This window comes from Garra rufa, chromosome 19, assembly GCF_049309525.1.
Source record: "Garra rufa chromosome 19, GarRuf1.0, whole genome shotgun sequence".
Lineage (NCBI taxonomy): Eukaryota > Metazoa > Chordata > Actinopteri > Cypriniformes > Cyprinidae > Garra > Garra rufa.
The window spans coordinates 37,201,084-37,225,333 of record NC_133379.1 but is presented as its reverse complement, the minus strand read 5'-3'; the positions used below and the strand labels follow the sequence as shown (position 1 = coordinate 37,225,333).

The following is a 24,250-nucleotide window of genomic DNA, read 5'->3' as shown; positions in this document are numbered from 1 at the left end:
TAATTAATTTTTTTGTCATTTTATTATTTTTTTATTTTATATTATTATAATTTTTTTTGCTTTATTTTTTATCTTAAATTTAGTTAAGTTGTAGTAAATCTGTTTTGTGCTTTTGTCACATTATTATTATTTTTTGCTTTTTTAATTAAGTTTTTTGCTTTTGTCATTTTTTTATGAATTTATTTTAAGTTTTAGTTATATGTTTTGTGCTTTGTCCGTTTTTATTTTTTATTTTTAGCTTTATCTTATTTTTAGATTAAATTATAATAATTTACTTTTGTTAATTTTTGTTAGTTTTTTGTTTTTCTTTAGCTTTCATTTATTATTTCAGTTTTAGTAATTTTAGTACTTTAACTTCTAATTGTAGTTTACATTTTAGGTTCAATTAATATTTTTTTTGTTTTTGCTTTTGTCATTTTATTATTATTATTATTATTATTATTTGCTTTATTTTATCTTAAATTAGTTCAAGTTGTAGTAATTTTGTTTTGTGCTTTTGTCACATTATTTTTTTGCTTTATTTTGATTTTAGGTTTGATTTTAGTCATTTTGTTTTTTGCTTTTGTCGGTTTTTATTCGATTTTTTTAAGCTTGATCTTATTTTTAGTATAATTATAGTAATTTTGTATTGTGCTTTTGTCTTTTAGTATTTTTATTATTATTTATTATTATTTTAGTTTAGTTTTAGTTATGAATTTAATTTAAATTTTAGTTATACGTTTTGTGCTTGTGTCCATTTTTATTTTTGTCAATTTTTATTTGTCAATGTCTTGCTTTATCTTATTTTTAGTTTAAATTATAGTAATTTTGTTTCGTGCTTTTATCATTTTTGTTAGTTTTTTATGTTTTTATTTAGCTTTCATTTAATCTTTCAGTTTTATTAATTTTAGTACTTCAACTTATCTCATTTTTGTTTACATTTTAGGTTCAATTTAATATATATATATATATATATATATATATATATATATATATATATATATATATATATATATCTAATTATTATTATTATTATTATTATTTTTTTTTTTTTTTTTTTTTTTTTTTTTTTTTCAGTTTTTAATAGTTTTAGTTTTAGTCAACAACAACAACAGTGGACCAGAACCATTTGTTGAACAAGAACCATCACCTTTTACTGAACACATTCTCTGAATAAAATTTCTTCAAGCCAAGGTATAAATACCATAAACTTAATGTAAATATAAATAAAGTCTAAATGTGCCATTTCTAGAAACTCTACACTTCTTGGACACAGGCCAAAATCTAGACAACTGAAATGCAGACCATTCCTCTGAATTGCTGTTGTCGCATACATAAATACATTGGTTTCCAGAGGGAATATTTCACCGTCACACCGCAGGACTTTTCTTTAACGTATTGGAGATCCGTCGTCAAAACAAATACGCGTGAAACACCCTGCACCTGCTTTCAGGAGTTCAAGAAAAGAGTGCCATAACCGATCTTATCTATCCAATTCTGTCAGTCTTTGTCCACATTGAGACGCTACTTGGGATTTACAGAGGTGTCTTTGTGTTTGCAATATCTAAACATTACATTTCCTGCGTGTGAATAATGCCCTGTGTTCTGCGTATTGTTTAGGAGCCGTAAAAGACTGAAAGGAGTCCTCTCAGGTGCACAAAGACATTATGTTGTCTGGATGCTGCTGAGCTTTTTGTAACGTGGGACTGCATCCTCCGTCCGACCCGGACGAGGGATTGTGTGACCAAAATATTAGTGTCTAGAGACTCGGCGAATGTGTAGGCGTAAAGGTCCAAAGAAAACATTCTTTGAATTCTGGGCGGGTTTTACTGGGGGGCGCCGAGCGTTCATGTGGTTTTAATTTAGTTCGCAGAGCCCTCGTAGGCTCTATCTGTTACCGCACAGAGCGCTCACGGCCTGTTTGTGTCTGTTTTCTTAACATCCCGCAGGTAGAGGAGGGCGGGAAGGCGTCTCTGTTGCAGCACCCCTTGCAGGTGGGAGATGAGGTGGTCGTCATTAATGAAGTGGAGTTGAGCGGATGGAGGCAGGAGGCCATATCTCTCGTTAAAGGATCCTACAAGACGCTGCGGCTCACGGTGCGAAGGTAAGAGTTTCTATCTTTTAATTTTTTTAATTCCCATGCTCACTAAGGCTGAATTTTTAAATTAAAAATACAGTAAAAATGCTAAAATTGAATAATAATATTACAATTTCAAATAACTGGCTTTTGTGTGAAAATACTGGAAAACTGAATTTATTCCTTCGATGCAAAGCTGAATTTTCAGCATCATTACTGCAGTCTTCAGTGTCACATGATCCTTCACAAATCATTCAAACATTCAAAACAGTTGTTTTTGAACAATATAATGTGTCCTTGTTGAATAAAATTATTAATAAAAAAAAAAATCTTTCTGACCTTTCACTTTCGAATGGTAGCGTATGGCAAAACTGTTTCCTGTCCATTTAGGTTATTTATAACAGTTTATTGACAGCACAGCAGAGCTGTAGATCCTGAAATAGCTATTTTGGTTGATCATTTCCAAACATTCGTTGTTAATGCAAGCATTTCCTCATTCTCCTCACTTGCACCTGTTGACCGATGGTTTATTAAACAAATATGTCATTCGCTAAAATCTGATTGGATGATGTTTGAACATAAGATTTAGAAGAAGATCAGCTGAATTATAATGTGGCGTTACTAATACAGTTTAGATTTAGATTTGTACATTTTCTGATGGTGTTTATCAATGCAAAAATTGTGCTCGGCAATGCTAAAGTGGGTGTTTTAACACATTTCTGTGTATTTATGTGACTAATAAGCTGTTTTGCAACTATTTATAGAGCCTTTATTAAATGTCATATACATAAACTCACAAATCAGACTTTTTTTCTCAGAATTGCATGATATAAACTAATGGCGTGATATAAACTCGCAATTGTGAGAAATGTTTTTGCAAATGCAAGTTTATATCTCACATTTTTTACTTTTTGCTCAAAATTCTGAGTTTACATCTCGCAATTCTGACTTTTTTTCTCAGAAATGCATAATACAAACTTAAATTATATAAACTCACAATTGGGAGTTATAAAGTTAGAATAGAGGGATATAAACTTGCATAAAATAAATTTAAAAGTCTTGAGATAAAAATGTGCAATTCTGACTTTATCGCAAATGCGAGTTTATATCTTTCAATTGACTTTTTTACGTCTGGCAATTCTGATTTTTTTCCCTCAGAATTGTGATATAAACTAGCAAATGTGACTTTTTTTCTCAGAATTGCATGATATAAACTCACAATTGTGAGTTTTGAAGTCAGAATAGTGAGATATAAACTTGCAATTGTGATGAATACATTTAGAATGGTGAGATAAAAACGTGCAATCCCAACTTTATGTATCACAAATGCAAGTTTACATCTTGCAATTCTGTCTTTTTTTTTTGTTCAGAATGTGTGATACAAACTCGCAATGCTGCCTTTTTTCTCACAATTGTGATATAAACTGGCAAATCTGACTTCTGTTCTTAGAATTTCATGATATGAACTTGCAATTGGGAGTTATAAAAGCAGAATAATGGGACATAAACTTGCAATTGTAAGAAATAAATTTAGAATTGCGACAACTTGCAATCCTGACTTTATGTATCGCAAAAGCAAGTTATTTTTTTTATTTATTTTTTATTCAGTGGCGGAAACCATACTTGCATGATATAAACTTGCACAATTGGCTTTTTTCTCGTAATTCTGAGTTTACGTCTGGCAATTTTTATTTATTTATTTATTTTCCTCAGAAATGCGTGATAAACTCACAATTCTGACTTTTTTCTCAGAATTTTGATATAAACTAGCAAATGTAACTTTTTCTCAGAATTGCATGATATAAACTCACAATTTATTTAGTGAGATATAAACTTAGAAATGCATGTATGTATGTATCACAAATTGCAAGTTTGTATCTCGCAATAGTGAGTTTATATTATGTAATTCTGAGCAAAAAGTCAGAATTGCGAGATGTAAACTCACAATTGTGGAATAAAAAGTTGCAATTACAAAAAAAAGGTGTAATTTTTGTATTTTTATTTATTTATTTTTTTTCAGTGACGGAAACAGCCTTCCATACTTCTACAGTGTTAAATCAATAAAAAACATTTTTAAAGAATCCTGAACAAAATCATAGTTTCCAGAATAAATATTGGGCACCACAACATTGATAATAATGAGATTGCAGGAAAAAGCAGCAAATCAGCATATTAGAATGATTTCTGAAGGATCATGTGAGACTGAAGACTGTTATGATGCTGAAAATTTAGCTTTGATCACAAGAATAAATTACATTTAAAAAAATATTCTAATAGAAAACAGTGTTTTAAAATTGCAATAATATTTCACAATATTACCATTGTTACTGTATTTTTGAGCAAATATTTTGACCAAATTTTTGGCTTCTTTCAAAAACATTAAAAATTGTAATTATTCTACACTTATGACTGGTAGTACACCATATATAATTAGTTGTCTAGGGTTTTCTTGGTGCTAATGCTTAGTCAGGGTCATGACGATATGATTTAGGACAAGAAATGCAAACACAGGTCTATGTATTCTCTCTTTATCTCATGTTTTTTTTTTTTTTTTTTTTTTTGCTTAATTTGCATGCAATCAAGCTTTACTGTGCTGGTCCTACAGTCTTGTCTAAACACAGGAGGTGCACAAACTAGCCATTATCAACAGGACCGCAGCAGGGTGGATGTGTTTAACACCACTAAAAATAGAAAACACTTTCCTTCTGATAAAGGCACACATACGGGTCTGATGCTGTTTTACTTTTTGCTGTCATTAGATCCCTGGCCTGTTAATCCGTTAAAAGCAAAGAGTTTTGTTTTGAGAGCACACGTGAGTGATGCTGGACACAAGATACAGGTCTGAGTTACAGGTGAACCTGGCAGGTGTGGAGCGTTGCCATGGTGACAGGTGGACGTGTACGGCGAGGCCTCTAGGGGGCGGAGCTGAGTAGAGTTAGTCTCCTGAGAGTCTCTCACACACACACACACACACACTCAGATATAGGTTACAGAGCACTGGCATCACCGACGACACAAAGACGCCTGTGTTCTCACAGGAGTGAGCGATGCCGTGTGGTTTACAGCATCGCATGTGTTGTGGTTTCAGTGCTGGTACACAATGATCTGTATTAGTTAAGAACAGCAGTTTAGCAGGGTGATTCATACATGATTATGAAAGCTTTTCAGGGATAAAAGTGATTCTTCACTTGTTAGTGTGTTGAAAATAATTGCAACTTTTTAAATTAATTTCTTTATGCAGTTGCATAAATGTATCAATAAAATATAAAATATTTACATGCTGTTAATTCTTAAAATTCTTTAAAAAAAATATTCATATTTTTTCTGGATTTCTCTACTGTGCAGCTGCAATTATTTTAAGAAAGAACAGCACGTTAACAAATGTATCAATAAAAATAAGTGAATAAATAAATATTTACATGCTGTTAATTCTTAAAATTCTTTAAAATAAAAATTCATATTTTTTCTGGATTTCTCTACTATGCAGTTGCAATTATTTTAAGAAAGAACAGCATGTTAACAAATGTATCAATAAAAATAAGTGACTAAATAAATAAATATTTACATGCTGTTAATTCTTAATTCTTTTTTAAAAATCATATTTTTTCTGGATTTCTCTACTGTGCAGTTGCAGTTATTTTAAGAAAGAATAGCATGTTAATAAATGTATCAATAAAAACAAGTGACTAAATAAATAAATATTTACATGCTGTTAATTATTAAAATTCTTTAAAAAATGTCATATTTTTTCTAGATTTCTCTACTATGCAGTTGCAATTATTTTAATAAAGAACAGCATGTTAATAAATGTATCAATAAAAATAAGTGACTAAATAAATAAATATTTACATGCTGTTAATTCTTAAAATTCTTTAAAATAAAAATTCATATTTTTTCTGGATTTCTCTGGAATTTTTTCTGGATTTCTTCTGGGAAAAAATCATATTTTTTCTAGATTTCTCTACTATGCAGCTGCAATTATTTTAAGAAAGAACAGCACGTTAACAAATGTATCAATAAAAATAAGTGAATAAATAAAATATTTACATGCTGTTATTTCTTAAAATTCTTAAAAAAAATCATATTTTTTCTAGATTTCTCTACTATGCAGATGCAATTATTTTTAAGAAAGAACAGCACGTTAACAAATGTATCAATAAAAATAAGTCAATAAATAAATATTTACATGCTGTTAATTCTTTAAATTCTTTAAAATAAAAATTCATATTTTTTTCTGGATTTCTCTACTATGCAGCTGCAATTATTTTAAGAAAGAACAGCATGTGAATAAATGTATCAATAAAAATAAGTGACTAAATAAATAAATATTTACATGCTGTTAATTCTTAAAATTCTTTAAAATAAAAATTCATATTTTTCTGGATTTCTTTGGAATTTCTCTGGATTTCTCTGGAATTTTTTCTGGATTTCTTCTGGAAAAAAATCATATTTTTTCTAGATTTCTCTACTATGCAGCTGCAATTATTTTAAGAAAGAACAGCACGTTAACAAATGTATCAATAAAAATAAGTGAATAAATAAAATATTTACATGCTGTTATTTCTTAAAATTCTTAAAAAAAATCATATTTTTTCTAGATTTCTCTACTATGCAGATGCAATTATTTTTAAGAAAGAACAGCACGTTAACAAATGTATCAATAAAAATAAGTCAATAAATAAATATTTACATGCTGTTAATTCTTTAAATTCTTTAAAATAAAAATTCATATTTTTTCTGGATTTCTCTACTATGCAGCTGCAATTATTTTAAGAAAGAACAGCATGTGAATAAATGTATCAATAAAAATAAGTGACTAAATAAATAAATATTTACATGCTGTTAATTCTTAAAATTCTTTTTTAAAAATCATATTTTTTCTGGATTTCTCTACTATGCAGTTGCAATTATTTTAAGAAAGAACAGCATGTGAATAAATGTATCAATAAAATAAGTGAATAAATAAATATTTTCATGCTGTTAATTCTTAAAATTCTTTAAAATAAAAATTCATATTTTTTTCTGGATTTCTCTACTATGCAGTTGCAGTTATTTTAAGAAAGAACAGCATGTGAATAAATGAATCAATAAAAATAAGTCACTAAATAAATAAATATTTACATGCTGTTAATTTCATATTTTTTCTAGATTTCTCTACTATGCAGTTGCAATTATTTTAAGAACAGCTTGTAAATAAATAAATAAAAATGACTAAATAAATATTTTCATGCTGTTAATTCTTTTAAAAAAATGCAAATATGAAGTGGGTGACTGCAACACAGTTGTACAGTGGTTTTTAACATATTTTTGCGTATTTATGTGACTAATAAGTTGTTTTGCAACTATTTGTAGAGCCTATATTAAATGTCTTTTGCAATAGAAACAATGCTGTATGGAATCCTGTTTCTGCCACTGAATAAAAAAAGCTAATTATCACACAATTCTGACCTATTTTCTCACAATTTAAAAAATTGAAAGTTTACGTCTCACGATTTTTACCTTTTTTTCTTAGAAATGCATGATACAAACTCTTCTATTTTCTAGGAATTAGTATCTAGTATAAACTCGCAAATCAGATTTTTTTTCTCAGAATTGCATGATATAAACTAATAACATGATATAAACTCGCAATTGTGAGAAATTTCTGAAAATTGAGAAAATTCTGACCTTTTTCTTGCAATTTTGAGTTTATATCTCACATTTTTTACTTTCTCAAAATAATTGCAACTCAATTTTTTTATATTAATTTCTCTACTATGCAGTTGCAATTATTTTAAGAAAGAACAGCATGTGAATAAATGAATCTATAAAAATAAGTGAATAAATAAATATTTACATTAATTCTTAAAATTCTTTTTTTTAATCATATTTTTTCTAGATTTCTCTACTATGCAGTTGCAGTTTTTTAAGAACAGCATGCAAATAAATAAAAATTACTAAATAAATAAATAAATATTTACATGCTGTTAATTCTTAAAAAAAAATTCATATTTTTCTAGATTTTGACTACGCAGTTTTAAAATGATTTAAAATAAATAAATATTTATTTACATGATCTTAATTCTTAAAGTAATTGCAACTGCAAATTAAAGATACTTTCAATTAATTTAAATATATTATTATATAATTAAACAATTAATTACAATTAATCCAAAAATCGTAAACAAAAATAAAGAAATTTTCTTAAGTAATTGAAATGTAATTTTTGTGTTTTAAATTTTTTGGATTAATTGTAATTAATTGTTTAATTAATTGCAAATATATTTAAATTCATTGAAAGTATATAATTTTTTATTTATTTACATGATAGTAATTTTCAAAACTGCGTAGTTGAAATGTGCTATTTGCAGTTTTTTTTAAGAATTAACAGCATGTAAATATTTATTTATTAGTAATTTTTATTTATGTATTTATTTACATGCTGTTCTTAAAATAATTGCAACTGCATAGTAGAGAAACAGAGAAAATATGAAAAAAGTTAAATTATTTTAAGAATTAACAGTATGTAAATTTATTTATTTATTCACTTATTTTTATTGATTTATTTATTTACATGCTGTTCTTAAAATTATTGCAACATAGTAGAGAAATGAATAATAAAAAATTCAGCTGCAATTAAAGAGTTAACAGCATGTAAATATTTATTAATTTATTATGTAATATATATTAGCTGCATAGTAGAGAAATCTACAAAAATATGAAAGAATTTCAGTTGCAATTATTTTATGTTAAGAATTAACAGCATGTAAATATTTATTTGTTTGTTCAGTTATTTTTATTCATTTATTTACATGCTGCTCTTTCTTTAAAAAAATTGCAACTGCATAGTAGAGGAATCTAGAATATATATTTTTTTCAGTTGCAATTATTTTAAGAATTAACAGCATGTGAATATTTATTTATTCAGCAATTTTTACTTATTCATTTATTTACATGCTGTTATTTCTTGAAGTAATCAAGACACTAAAGACATTCAGTTACAGTGTTTTTATTTAAGAATTAACAGCATGTAAATATTTATTCCTTTATTCAGTTATTTAATAATTACTTTATTTTGTAATTATTTGTAAATTATTGCAACAGAGAATAATATAAAAAATTTCAGTTGCAATTATTTTAAGAATTAACAGCATGTAAATTTATTTATTAATTTATTTACATGCTGTAATTTCTTAAAATAATTGTAACTGCATAGAAAATTATGTTTTTTTAGTTGCAATTATTTTATATTAATATATAATAATATATAATCATAATATTTTGTTATTTATTTTATTTATATTATATAAAATAAATTTTATTTTATAAATTAACACCATGTAAATATTTATTTATTCAGTTTTTATTTATTCATTTATTTACATGCTATTCTTTCTTATAATAATTTCAACTGCATAGTGGAGAAATTTAGAATAATATAAAAATTTTCAGTTGCAATTATTTTATTTTAAAAATTTACAGCATGTAAATACTGAATTATTTATTCAGTTTTTATTGTTCTTTTATTTACATGCTGTTCTTTCTTAAAATAATTTCAACTGCATAGAAAAAGTAATAAAAAATATTTAAAAAATCTGTCGCATTAACAATTAACATCATGTAAATATTTGTTTATTTATTCAGTTATTTATTAAATTATTTACATGCCGTTCTCTCTTATAATAATTACTGCATAGAAGAGAAATCTAGAATTACATGCCTATAATTCATAATATAAATAGGTTTTTCTGAAAGCATTCTCCTTATTTCGAGAGCGGGTGTGAGTCTTTGGCATGGGCTGACAGTGACATCAGACACTGCAATTTACACAGTGAGGTGCGCACACACTCAAACACACACAAGGCCCCTCTCAGCCTGGATAATGCTCTTATAATGAGAGGCATTGTGTCACACCTGGTTGTGTAAGGACGGTGTCGGTGTCACATTCACCCAGACTGACTCCAGATCAGAGGTGAAAGAACACGAAGAAATGCGAAAAGAGAAGAATTGCGATTCCCAGGTACAGAGAGGGAAAGAAGGAAACAAGATGTTGGGAGGAGATATTGAGTTCAAACTCAACTTGAAGCCAAGATCTGATTGGCTAACTCTACGGTGTTGTTTAGTGTGGCGGGAAACAAGGGTCATTCCAGGCAAAAAATTTGAAACGGTAGTGTATACAGTGAGGGAAAAAAATATTTGATCCCCTGTTGATTTTATACGTTTGCCAACTGAAAAAGAATTTTAATGGTGGGTTTATTTGAACAATGAGAGACAGAATAAAAACAAACAAAAAAATTCAAAAATGAGATTTGCATTTTAATGAGTGAAGTAAGTATTTGATCCCCAATCAATCAGCAAGATTTCTGGCTCCTAGGTGTCTTTTATACAGGTATCGAGCTGAGATTAGCAGCTTTCTCCTAAAGGGAGTGCTCCTAATCTCAGCTTGTTACCTGAATAAAACACACCTGTCCACAGAAGCAATCAATCAATCAGATTCCAAACTATCCACCATGGCCAAGACCAAAGAACTGTCCAAGGATGTCAGGGCTGAGATTATAGACCTACACAAGGTTGAAATGGGCTACAAGACCATCGCCAAGCAGCTTGGTGAGAAGGTGACAACAGTTGGTGCGATTATTTGCAAATGGAAGAAAAACAAAATAACAGTTAGTCTTCCTCGGTCTTTGGCTCCATGCAAGATCTCACCTCCTGGAGTTTCAATGATCATGTGAACGGTGAGGAATGAGCCCAGAACTATACAGGAGGATCTTGTCAATGATCTCAAGCCAGCTGAGACCATAGTCACCAAGAAAACAATTGGTAACACACTACGCCGTGAAGGACTGAAATCCTGCAGTGGTCGCAAAGTCCCCCTGCTCAAGAAAACACATGTACAGGCCCAATGAACATCTGAATTATTCGGAGTAGAACTGGGTGAAACTGTTGAGGTCAGATGAGACCAAAATCGAGCTCTTTGACTCGCCGTGTTTGTAGGAAGAGGAGGAGTGCTGCCTATGACCCCAAGAACACCGTCCCCACCGTGAAACATGGAGGTGGAAACATTATGTTTTGGGGGTGTTTTTGCATCAAATGGACGATGTACCATCAAAATCTTGGGTGAGAACTTCCTTCCCTCAGCCAGGGCATTGAAAATGGGTCGTGGATGGGTATTCCAGCATGACAGTGTCCCAAAACACACAGCCAAGGCTCAAGAGTGGCTCAAGAAGAAGCACATTAGAGGAGTAGTTCACCATTTACAGATAATGTACTCAACCCCCTTGTCATCCAAGATTGTCATGTCTTTCTTTCTTCAGTCGTAAAGAAATTATGCTTTTTGAGGAAAACATTTCAGGATTTCTCTCCATATAGTGGACTTCAATGGTGCCCCTGAGTTTGAACTTCCAAAATGCAGTTTAAATGCAGCTTCAAAGGGCTCTAAATGATCCCAGCCAAGGAAGAAGGTAATACAGCGATGTAGGGCGATTTTGAAGTTGGAGGAGAAAATGAGACATACCCTAACTGTCATGAACCGGAATACACAGAGTTCACGCAGAGCTAGACAAGACAAGCGTTTGAGGTTAAAAAGTATATAAATTGTATTTTTTTTTTTTATATAAATAAAAAAACAAACAATTTATATACTTTGAAATAACTGATTGTTTCACTAGATCTTACATCTTCCTTGGCTGGGAATGGTAAGAGCCCTTTGAAGCTGCATTTAGACTGCATTTTGGAAGTTCAAACTCATTGGCACCATAGAAGTCCACTATATGGTGGAAAATCCTGAAATGTTTTCCTCAAAAAACAATTTCTTTGCGACTGAAGAAAGAAAGACATGAACATCTTGGATGACAAAGGTGTGATCACATTATCTGTAAATATTTGTTCTGGAAGTGAACTACTCCTTTAAGGTGCTTGAGTGGCCTAGCCAGTCTCCAGACCTTAATCCCATAGAAAATCTGTGGAGGGAGCTGAAGGTTCGAGTTGTCAAACGTCAGCCTCAAAACCCTAATGACTTGAAAAGTATCTGCAAAGAGGAGTGGGACAAAATCCCTCCTGAGATGTGTGCAAACCTGGTGGCCAACTACAAGAAATGTCTAACCTCTGTGATTACCAACAAGGGTTTTGCCAAGTCAATAACTTTTTTGCAATGCTTTTTTCAGGATTTTTTGTTGTTATTCTGGCTCTATCTGTTCAAATAAACCTACCATTAAAATTATAGACTGATCACTTCTTTGTCAGTGGGCAAACGTACAAAATCAGCAGGGGATCAAATAATTTTTTTCCCCTCACTGTATCATAAAAGCTTAACAGTGATACGCAGACTCCTGAAGGAGGATGTTGATTTACATATGAGTCCAGAGGTCAACCATCAGTGGGAAGGAGGGAAAGAAAACACAAAAGAAAGCTCCACACACACACACTCTCTCTCGAGACTCCAGGTTTCCTTCAGTCCCGTTTCCCGGGGTCGTTTTCTGTGTTGACTCTGTTAAGCCTCGTGTGATCTCTCTTGCCTGTCAGAGTCATTTCTAACAAGCCCGTCTTTAGTCTAAGCAACAGCTTTGGCGGACCCAGCAACGGTCGCCGTGTGGCCTATGACATCATCGCCTTGCCATTCGGGAAGCGTTATACAGGAGCAAGGACTTAGGACTGTGTGTCAAAGGAGGACGCTGTCGGAGAACGTCAGTTCTCGCAGATGTTAAAGTGATGTGCGGCTGGCACTTCACGTACAGGCAGACTCTATCGGGTCCAAATAAACGTGGAGATCTTTAGTTACCTCCAGCGGAAATTACCCTAAAGCCTCTTACAGCCGATTAGCAACTTTTAAGAGCGCTGATTCAAGCTCATGCGAATGCTTGGAGAGATCAGGTCTCAGTCCAGATTAGATGAAGGATTCAGAGGCGTTTGCTGAATCAGACAGGTATGTGAAACACGTGAATGATTCATGGTGGCACGAACAAACATTTGTGACTAATGTGTTTGTGTTCAGATTTTGCATGCAAATGGGATTTTTTTTGAAGGAGTAGTTCTGTTCTAAATAATGTTTTTGCAGAGATGCTGCTCTTTCTAAAAGATAAAGCTTATCATTTATGAACCAGTGGTGATATCAGTTGGAATTGCTATAATAATGACTGTTTTCAAACTGATTTCCCCAATATCACATCATTTGTTGAAATACTGATCAGATTTTTCTTTCGGCTTTTAGACTGTTACAAAAAATAAGCTCTGTGAATAGCAAAAGTTCACATTTTGTGATAATCTTAACTTCATTAAGCGTCTGACAGCTCTTTTAATCCTAATTTATTTTTATTAAATATATGTGACCCTGGACCACAAAACCAGTCATAAGGGTCTATTTTTTGAAAATGAGATTTATACATTATCTGAAAGCTTCCATTGATGTATGGTTTGTTAGGATAGGACAATATTTGGCCGAGATACAACTATTTAAAAATCTGGAATCTGAGGATGCAAAGAAATCTAAATATTGAGAAAATTGTCTTTAAAGATTTTGATATATTAACGGTAGGAAATGTACAAAATATCTTCATGGAACATGATCTTTACTTAATATCCTACTGATTTTTTTGCATTAAAGAAAAATCAATAATTTTTTACCTATACAATGTATTGTTGGCTATTGCTACAAATACATGCTACTTAAGACTGGTTTTGTGGTCCAGGGTCACATATTTTCAATCCTTATTTAAACAGTTAAGAATAAGAATGGTTTACGAGAGTGCGAATATAAATACAGCAAGTTTGTAAAAGCTGAGATGACTTTTTCTGTTTGGTGTGATGATGTTTAATGTCCCAGACAACCTCAGTAGTCCCATTTAGACAATTAGATTTCAAAACGCATTAAAAACTTAAGAAATGAAGAAAGAGTGGGGCATTACAGATGTATTTTATGTCGTAGAATGAAACGTGAAAATATCTTGAGCTTGGAGTCTCCTTTGCGCATCAAGGCTGTATTTATTTGATCAAAAATACAGAGAAAACAGTAATATTGTGAAATATTATTGCAATTTCTAATATTGGTTTCATCAGCCATTACTCCATTCTTCAGTGTCAAAAGATCCTTCAGAAACCATTCTAATATGTTGATTTATTACTTTTATCAATGTTGAAAACAGTTGTGCTGCTTAATATTTTTAATAATAATAATATTTAAACTCTGAATTGTGAACACAGAATTGTGAAATTTAAACTCGGAATTGTGAGATTTGAACTCAGAATTGTAAATTGCAAACTTGGAATTGTGAGATTTGTGCTCGGAATTGTGAGATTAAATATAAAATTGTAGATTTGAACTCAGAATTGTGAGATTTCAACTCAGAATTGTGATATTTAAACTCATTTATCAATTATATTTAAACAATTTAGTCAACATAGAAGAAATTATGCTGCCTTCACGCCACGTCGAAATTACTGTAGGCTCTAGATGACAACACGTGACTTTCTATTTTGAGCTGCTCACGTCCTCAGACTGGAAATTATGCGTTTCTATCAGTGCAGTGGTCAGGTGGTACAGAAATCACGTGGTCCCATCTTACAAGGTGTAATTACGAGTTCTAAGAGGACATGAACACTTTATACATGTCGAAACCTCAACATTACAGTAATTTCAACATGGCGTGAATGCACCTTTACCCTTTTCAAACTTTCGGTGTCAACTTTGGGTGTCAACTTTGTCTTAGATGTTTCTTCTAAAACTTCTTAGAAGTGAATTAATCCATACAGTAATGTACAGCACCATTACTGTGGATGCCACAGCTCAGATACAAAATTATTGCATTAATTTTGACACATGAACTTTTTTTCAGTTGGTTTCAGTCTCTTCCAAACCTCTCTCTCTGTGTTTTTCCTCCTTCATAACCTGTTTTATGAGGGTGAGAGAGAGAGAAATAACCTTTCTTACTGCTAAAACAGATAGCCTGTTCCAATGTGACACTCAGGAACGCTGTAAATATTTAACATTGTCTTGTTAAATGATGCTTATGTGCCAAGAGCCTCCGCCTAACACCTGCCCGCTTCTCTCTCTCTGCTTTCTCCCTTCTCATCTCATCGAAAGACTAATTACAGACATGAGAAACACAAGATATATCCAGACTACCATCTTAGTTTACTGCACAGTGCACAGTACTTTCTGCCTACGATATCACTTTGTTTGTGAAAGATAATGCATTATGTAACAATAAACACTAGTTTGCTGTCATATCAATTCAAGATCAAGATCAGCAGATTTTCAGAAAATCATAATGTTAATGTTTAGAATATTGTAACATTTCATGCATTGTAGTCATATTTGCATCTTTAATTTTTTCCCTTTTAAGCATCAAATTAAAACACTTTACTTGAAGCCTACAGTATATGTGACCCTAAACCACACAATCAATCATATGGGTCAACAATCTTAACTTCAGCGCCAACACTATTAAGCGTCTGACAGCTTTTTAAAAATTTTTTTATTATTTAATTATATTTCTATTAAAACCGTTGGCGTTCTTATTCTTCTTCCGTTTCTTCTTCCACTCTTGAGTCTATGGCAGCCCGTAGATCTGCTTGCGTTGTCAAATTTGGCACATTGATAGAGCACAGTGTCGCCATTAACCATAGCAAATTTGGAGTCTCTTACTCCAACTCTCTAGCGCCACCACTCGAAAGTTTCACTTGTGTTTATGCTTATAACTTTTGAATGGTAAGGCACAGAATCAAAATTCTTTTTTTTTCTCTGAATCCTTGGGCCATGCTGAGTCGAATGAAGTCCAAGATTAAAAAAAATTGTAAGGTTTTAGTTTCTATTTTTAATAGTTTGTAAAACCTACTTTTTCCAATTCATCCTAGTTGGTTTGTCTGATTTTCATCAAAATTGGTTCAGATCATCTTCAGACTATGCTGGCAAAAAGTTATGGAATTCAAGTTGATTAGTCAAACCGTTCTCAAATAACGCGCGAACGAATTCTACGAAATGCGCGCAAAAATGGATGTGAGGCTATATCTCCGCAACGGTTTGGCGTATTGAGGCCAAACTTGGTATGCGTTATAACAAGCATGACCTGAGGCTACTTGCACAGTTTCTGCACAGTGCCACCTAGTGGTCAGGAGATACAAAAATGTCTATTTTAGCTAATAACTTCTGAATGGTTTGGCCAAAAATCACAAAAAAACTTTAGATTCTGTGCATCATGCCGAGTCAAATGATACCCAGTTTTCCCATGTCAGCCATTTTGGGCGTCTGCAATTTTGAATTTTGTAGTAAAATGCTATATATTACGAACGCATTGATGTGTATATATATACAAACCTCGGTATGGGTCATCAGCACGAGCCAACGCCACCTAGTGGTAAATCAAATATATTCACATGCTTATAACTTTGGGAGTGGTATTTTCACAGGAATCAACTTTTAAGACTTCCGAGTCCTTGCGGAGTCCAATGATACAAAATTTTGCCTTATAGTTTGTGCAACATTGCATTTTAGCGCTTAAAATTTTGTCAATATCTTAGAAACTGTTACTCCTATCGACACAAAACCACCATAGGAAATTCGGAAACATAACTTGTCGGCTATGTACTAATGCCCAATTGCCAAAATTTTGATAGTAAGTTGCAAAAAAATGCAAACAAAGTCAGCCATCGGTAATTTTTTTTCTTCTCATATAGAAAAGTGTCTATTACTCCAAAACAAAATGAGATATTTTCATCAAATTTGACAGGCTCTAAGGACACATATAATTGAACAAAACATGAAATTGGCAGTGACTACAATAGAGTATTATGACATAAAATGCTTTTTTTTTTAATTGAGATTTATACATCACAAAAATATAAAAATATTGAGAAAATTTTGATTTAAGCTTTACAAAATATCTTTTGGCATTAAAAAATAATAATAATTTTAACACATACAATGTATTTTTGGCTATAGATAAAAATATACCCATGCTACCTAAAACTGGTTTTAATGCATTACATACGCATTTATAATGTGCGCTGTAATGCATTATAAAGTTCAAATGCATTTTAATATTTGTAGATTCCATGTTGCATTTGAAATTAATTGTTTGTCGTGTTTTAATGCATTGTAAGATATTCAGTTATGCATGATATCATGCCATGCAATTTAAGGTGCATTACAAGGAATTATTAATGCATTAAAAATACTTTACATATAAAGGCCTTAAATATTATGTATTAGCAAAATATCGAGATCTAACCCTCTCTTAATAGTCTAAAAATGTGACCTGACCGGTCCAGAGATGTGAAACACAGCCAAGGCCTTAGGTTGTGATCATGAATCGGGAGTGAATTAGGATTTAATTACGTCCACTCAGCGCTTAATGAAACATTTGCACGTGTGTCATACCGTGAACATGCACGTGTGCGTGTACCGAGGGCGGGTTTGTGGTTTAATAAGATATGATCCAGTAGGTGAGGCTCTACCTGACCACACACACATGTATCTGGACATCTGAACCTTTGCACACACCTGATACTCATCACATGGACTTTATGTGGACCTGGACCCGTTTTATTATGGGCTGGCTGGGGCATTAGATACTAGCAGGCACCTTTGGTTTGTTTATATTAGCACAGGGAAATGGATCAGTATTATTATGGCAATTACATTGCCGCTTGTGCTGTTGCATAACGCGTTTCGGTGCACTCTGCCAGACCACTATACAAATGAGACTGAGAGAGGTTGGCTTGTGCATTAAACAAACAGTGTTTACTGTGAGGCCTTTCACTTGTTCTGTTGATGAGGTTGTCAGAAACTGTGAGAAATGGAGAAAGCAAGATGGAGAAAAACTCTTAATTGCTTTGCACAAAGCTTTGGCTGTTTGTTTGTTTATGGATTGATAACAGTGCTTCTCAAAAAGCAGAAGTGAAGAGCTAGTTTTTCGGTCTGTCACCACATAAATACATAGTTATGACTTTCATGCGCTAGAGTTTAGACTTTATGTGAGCACACTTCATTGATTTCTTTTCCACTTTCAATGACACTCATCAAAAAGTGCAAACTTTACATTTTGTTTATTTTTTATTAATAAATTTATTTATTAGCTTATTAATTAATTTATTAATTTTTATGTTTGTATTCATTCATTTATTCATCACCATCATTTTAATATATTTATATATCATATATTTTTTATTAATTTATTTCTGTATTACCATCTTTTATTTATTCATTTTTTATTAATTTAATGATTTAGATATTCGTTATTTTGTATTCATTTATTTTTTATACACCAAATTAATTAATTAATTCACTTAATAATCCATTCAGTAATTTAAGTTTTTTTGTTTATTAATTTATTTATTAGCTTATTATTTATTTTATTCAGCAATTATAATGTATGTATTCACTATTCAGTCATTTGTTCATACGTACCGTCATTTATTTATTTATTTCATATGTATGTATTGTTTTTATTAATTTATTTTGTTTTTGTTTATGAATTCATTTATGAACTTATTAATCAATTAATTTGTATGTATTCATTCATTTATTCATACATACCATAATATTTATTTAATTAATTTATGTATTATTTATTAATTTGTTTATTTAGTCATTTATTTAATGATTTATCTTCTTTCTTTTTTATTCCCTTTATTTTGTTTTTATTTATTCATTACTTTGAGCTTAATAAATAAATTTATTAATTGTATTATTCATTCATTCATTCATCCATTTATTCACACATACATACCATATTCATTTATTTGTTAGTTTATTAATTTATTAATTTATTAATTCATTTACTATTTTATTTATTTATTCATTAATTTATTTATTTAATAATTTATGTATTCATTCTTTGTATGCTACACTGCATAAAATCATTTTCATTTTGTCTGGTTTGCCAATGAAATGTCTAAACATTCTTATTAATAAGAAAAAAATACTTTTTCATTGAATAATAAATCTTACTATTTTGGCAAAAAAAAAATTGATTTAAGAATAAAAAAAGATTCATTAAATGTTCAAGGTTATTTATTTATATTTGTTTGTTTATTTTGAAAGATGAATAAAGTTGTTGTTTTTTTAAATAGTAGGTTAAGAAAATTAAAGATGCATCCTAAAAACTAAAAACAGTCAATTGTTTAGTCATGTTGAATGTTTAGTCATGTTTGCTAGAAAACAAGACAAAAATCTTGATTTAAAATTTCCCCACAGTGTATATGTATATAAACATCAAATACTGTACATTCTTACTAGCTGTTGCTTCATTCAGCATTTTGCTTTCAAGGAGGGCAAACAAATACATGATGCTGAAAAAGTGTCTAGTATGGACACACTGTCAGAGTCACATTACTGCAGCATCTGACGCAAATATGTCAGTCTTTAATTTTAGCCTTTCAGGCCCAGATGCTGATCGTTATGTCTTATTCCCCTCTGTGATGTGAACACCCTCCTCCACCCACATACAAACACAATTTGTAGCCGATTCCTCCCCCGTCGTCTGGACTGAGTGCTTTGTGGTGGTCAAGGTTTGTATGTTTCTATGGTGACGGCCGGCTCACACACAGATGCAGGGCGCAGGATTCAAAACAGGTGTGGAATAGGACGGGTTTCCCTTATTCCCACCTGTTAGAGCAATCCAAGAACCTTATCTACAACACCGCCTGGCTGAATGAAAGCCAAGACTTCTTTTATACTCATTTTGGGCTGCTGATTCTGATCAAAAATAGTGCCTGCTTTGCTCAAGCTCATTACACTTTATTGTGAAATAAGATGCATTTTGTAGAATTTTTGCTTTTGACAACTATTTGCAAGGTGATGAAGTCTTGTTTTATCCCTTAATCAGCAGGAAAAACTGACACCAAGACATTATTCCTGATGTTAGGTTACAACTATTTGTTCAATTCTCACGATTTTCACATGTATGAATGATTCTTCTGAAGACTGATTATTTTATAATTCTTTTGCAGATTGTAAGTTAAATACATACAGTTTAAATACTTCTTTGTGATACAAGCTGATACATATGGAAGCCAGTTTCTGCCATGGAATAAAAATAAATGATATTATACTATTCAGAATTTTTTTTTTTTTTTAAAGAACTGTGAGATATAAACTGAGATTTGAGCTCTGAATTGTGATATTTAAACTCGGAATTGTAAAATGTAAACTCGGAATTGTAAGATTTGAAATCGGAGTTGTGAGATTTAAATTTAGAATTGTGAGATTTGAATTCAGAAGTGTGAGATTTAAACTCTGATCTGTGAACTCGGAATTGTGATATTTAAACTGGGAATTGTGAGATTTGATTCGGAATTGTGGGACTAAATTTCAAATTATAGATTTGAACTCAAAATTGTGAAATTTCAACTCGGAATTGTGATATTTGAACTCTGAACTGTGACATTTAAACTCAGAATTTTGAGATGTAAACTCGGAATTGTGAGATTGGAAACCAGAATTGTGATATTTAAACTTGGAATTGTGATATTTGAACTTGGCATTGTGATATTTAAACTTGGAATTATGAAATTTAAACTGAGAATTGTGAGATGTAAACTCGGAATTGTGAGATTTGAACTCGAAATTATGAGATTTAAACTCTGATTTGTGAACTCAGAATTGTGATATTTGAACTCGGAATTGTGAGATTTGATTCGGAATTGTGAGACTAAATTTCAAATTATAGATTTGAACTCAAAATTGTGAGATTTCAACTCGGAATTGTGAGATGCAAACTGAGAATAGTGAGATGTAAACTCGGAATTGTGAGATTTGAACTCGAAATTATGAGATTTGAATTCAGAAGTGTGAGATTTAAACTCGGGATTATGAAATTTAAACTGAATGGTGAACTCCGAATTGTGATATTTGAACTCGGAATTGTGATATTTAAATTCGGAATTGTGAGATTTGTACTTGGAATTGCGTGATTAAATGTAAAATTGTAGATTTGAACTCAAAAATTATGAGATTTCAACTCGGAATTGTGATATTTAAACTCGGAATTATGAGATTTAAACAGAATTGTGAGATTTAAACTGAGAATTGTGAGATTTGAACTCGGAATTCTGAGATTTAAACTCTAAATTGTGAGTTTTAAACAGAATTGTGAGATGTAAACCCGGAATTGCAGGAAAACATTCTGAATTCAGAATTTATATCTCACTGTTCTCACAATTCTGATCTTTTTCTCAGAATTGTTTCTATCTAAATTGAGTGCCAGAAACAGACTTAAAATTCATAAGTCTTATTTTGTGTAAAAATCTATACTTATATCTTGCTGAAATGTTATGTATATTTTTGAACTTATCAAATTAGGTAATATTAGGCCTTTTATAAATATAAATATACACAATTTATTACACAGTGTAAACATATACACTGACACACAAAACCTGTGATGGAGAGTGAAAACAGGGACATGAACTCGGTTGTGAAACTGGCTGAGTCACAGCAGGTAAAAATATTTAAATGTCCATTAGCATGAGGGTAAATGAGAAAAAGTGACAGAGAACAAAAAAACGGCAGAACAAGAGGAGAGAAAAACAGAGAGGGGGAGAGAGAGAGAGAGTTAGCCTGAAGGCAGGACGAGAGGAACCTGCTTGGTGACATCACCGCTGTGGCTTTCATTCAGCCCTGCGGCTCATCTGATTGGCCGAGAGGACGGCAGTAATTTGCCTCTGATGTGTCACCAGTGTTTGAGAGCAAGTGAGCGAGAGAGAAAAAGACAGCGATGTTGTTCTTTCCCTGTCAGTGTGGAGTCAGTCTATAGTATGTTGCTCTGGGATTTATTTCTGGTAGCTCTGGATGTTTGACTCCAGGTTGATTTAGTCCTTTAAAGACTTTTGCATTCGGAAGAACAGCCAAATTGATACTCCGTCAGCACAGGTACAGTGATCCCATTCGCATACTTGAATTTAACAGCGGTTGCCATGCACTTCTCTGTGTTTATATAATCTTACTGCTGTTTCGTGAACAATGTGTCTTTGTTTGGTATAAAGATTTATTTATCGCTATATAAATGAGTACTTGGCAAGTCACAGCAGTGCCTCAGTTTAAACGATTTAAAGCAACATTTTTCTAATTCCTTTCTGACTGCTGCGCATGCAGATTTATGCAGTTAATTGCGAGATTATATGATATATTTGTATATTAGTCACACCTTATGACTACTTAAGTGAATTGTGAATGCTAAAAGGTGATTCAAAGGATAAACTGATGACAACGTTACAGCTTCTAAAATATACATTTAACCTAAAATCTTGATGTTTGCATGTTGTATGTCAACTACACAACAATTTGCCTGACTAGAGTGAAGCAGGTGCATTGGCTCAATATTTACAGACCGTGAATATTGCATATATTGAATGAGATCATAGTATGTTGGGTCTGAGATTGGTTACTGAGAGATTGTTTTGTTTTGCATAGAATTGCATATATACTCCTAGTTTCCATATGCAAATCAAAGGCTTGTCTGTGTTGAGCTTTGAATAGACCACAAAAATGATTCAATGATAATGTTGCCGTGTTTTTAGTTTTTTTAGTTTTAAGGTTTATTGGTTATAAGTGATCCTAGACCTCAAAACCAGTCATAAGGGTCCATTTTTAGAAAGATTTATACATCATCTGAAAGCTTTCCATTGATGTATGGATTGTTAGGATAGGACAATATTTGGTTGAGATACAACTATTTGAAAATCTGGAATCTAGGGGAGCAAAAAAATCGAAACACTAATTAAACAGAAATGTAAGATGTAAACTCGGAATTATGAGATTTAAACTCGGAATTGGGAGATTTAAATTTAGAATTGTGAGATTTGAACTCAGATTTGTGAGATTTAAATTTAGAATTGTGAGATTTGAACTCAGATTTGTGAGATTTAAATTTAGAATTGTGAGATTTGAACTCGGAATTGTGAGATTTGAACTCGGAATTGTGAGATTTGAACTCGGAATTGTGAGATTTAAACTCGGAATTGTGAGATTTAAACTCAGATTTGTGAGATTTAAATTTAGAATTGTGAGATTTGAACTCGGAATTGTGAGATTTGAACTCGGAATTGTGAGATTTGAACTCGGAATTGTGAGATTTGAACTCGGAATTGTGAGATTTAAACTCAGATTTGTGAGATTTAAATTTAGAATTGTGAGATTTGAAAATGTAATTATGAGATTTGAACTCGGAATTGTGAGATTTAAATTTAGAATTATGAGATCTGAATTTGGAATTGTGAGATTACGGGTGCAGAAAAATCAAAACACTGAGAAAATCACCTTTAAAGTTGTCTAAATTAAGTTCTTAGCAATGCATATTACTAATCAAAAATTAAACTTTTATATATGTATGGTAGGAAATTTACAGAATGTCTTAATGGAACATGATCTTCACTTAATATCCTAATGATTTTTGGCATAAAAGAAAAAAAATTATTATTTTTGGCTATTGCTACTTAAGACTGGTTTTGTGGTCCAGGGTCACATATCAAGTTTACATATTCATTTATATATAGCGCTTTATACAACACATATCATTTTAAAGCAGCTTCACATTAATAAATAGGAAAATAACAGTTGTAAAATTAAAATACCTCTTTTACCTATTCATATTTAATGCTAGCAGTAATCAGTCACTTTTTCAAAAAGCACTCACTTATTTTGTGTTCAATAAATACTGTTCATTATATATGTAACATTTTATATGTAAAACTACAAATTACAAATAAAAGTCTAAAACAAGAGCACAGACAAAAGTATGATAATCTGATCTGATATTAAAAGCAATATATATATATATATATATATATATATATATATATATATACAGTACAGACCAAAAGTTTGGACACACCTTCTCATTCAAATGAATGAGAAGGTGTGTTCAAACTTTTGGTCTGTACTGTATATTTTTCTGTTTATTAAAGTTTTTACTCTACATTTGTGCAGTTTTCAGTGGGTTAGTGATATTTTTTAAATATATATAAATTAATAAATATTTTTTAAATGGGTTTTTATACAAAAACTGCTTTTTTATGTAAAATTCACTTTATAAAAGACCCACACTTCCTACTTTAATTCATGGGGATAACATGGGTAATTTCACATGGTTTAGTGTAAGATTTTTGCCCATCTTTTGGAAAATCCAGTTTTAAAAGTAAAAAAAACAACTACAAATAACTTTTACCAGTAGGTGGCTGCAGAGCTCCACTATTTGCTATTTGACCACCTGAAAGATATTTTTT

The 24,250-nt window shown here is 31.2% G+C and overlaps 1 protein-coding gene across 2 annotated transcripts in view; it reads left to right on the top strand.

Annotated features, from left to right (window-relative positions):
* Window positions 1-24,250, top strand: part of shroom3 (shroom family member 3) — an 81,386-nt gene that overhangs the window by 12,607 nt on the left and 44,529 nt on the right. The window contains exon 2 of one of the 2 annotated variants that reach the window (XM_073824512.1): window positions 1,929-2,083. In XM_073824512.1, the coding sequence (XP_073680613.1) occupies window positions 1,929-2,083 (155 nt within the window). Of the gene's footprint in view, window positions 1-1,928; window positions 2,084-12,445; window positions 12,957-24,250 lie in introns of those variants that run through there. The other variant, XM_073824513.1, reaches the window with a different exon arrangement.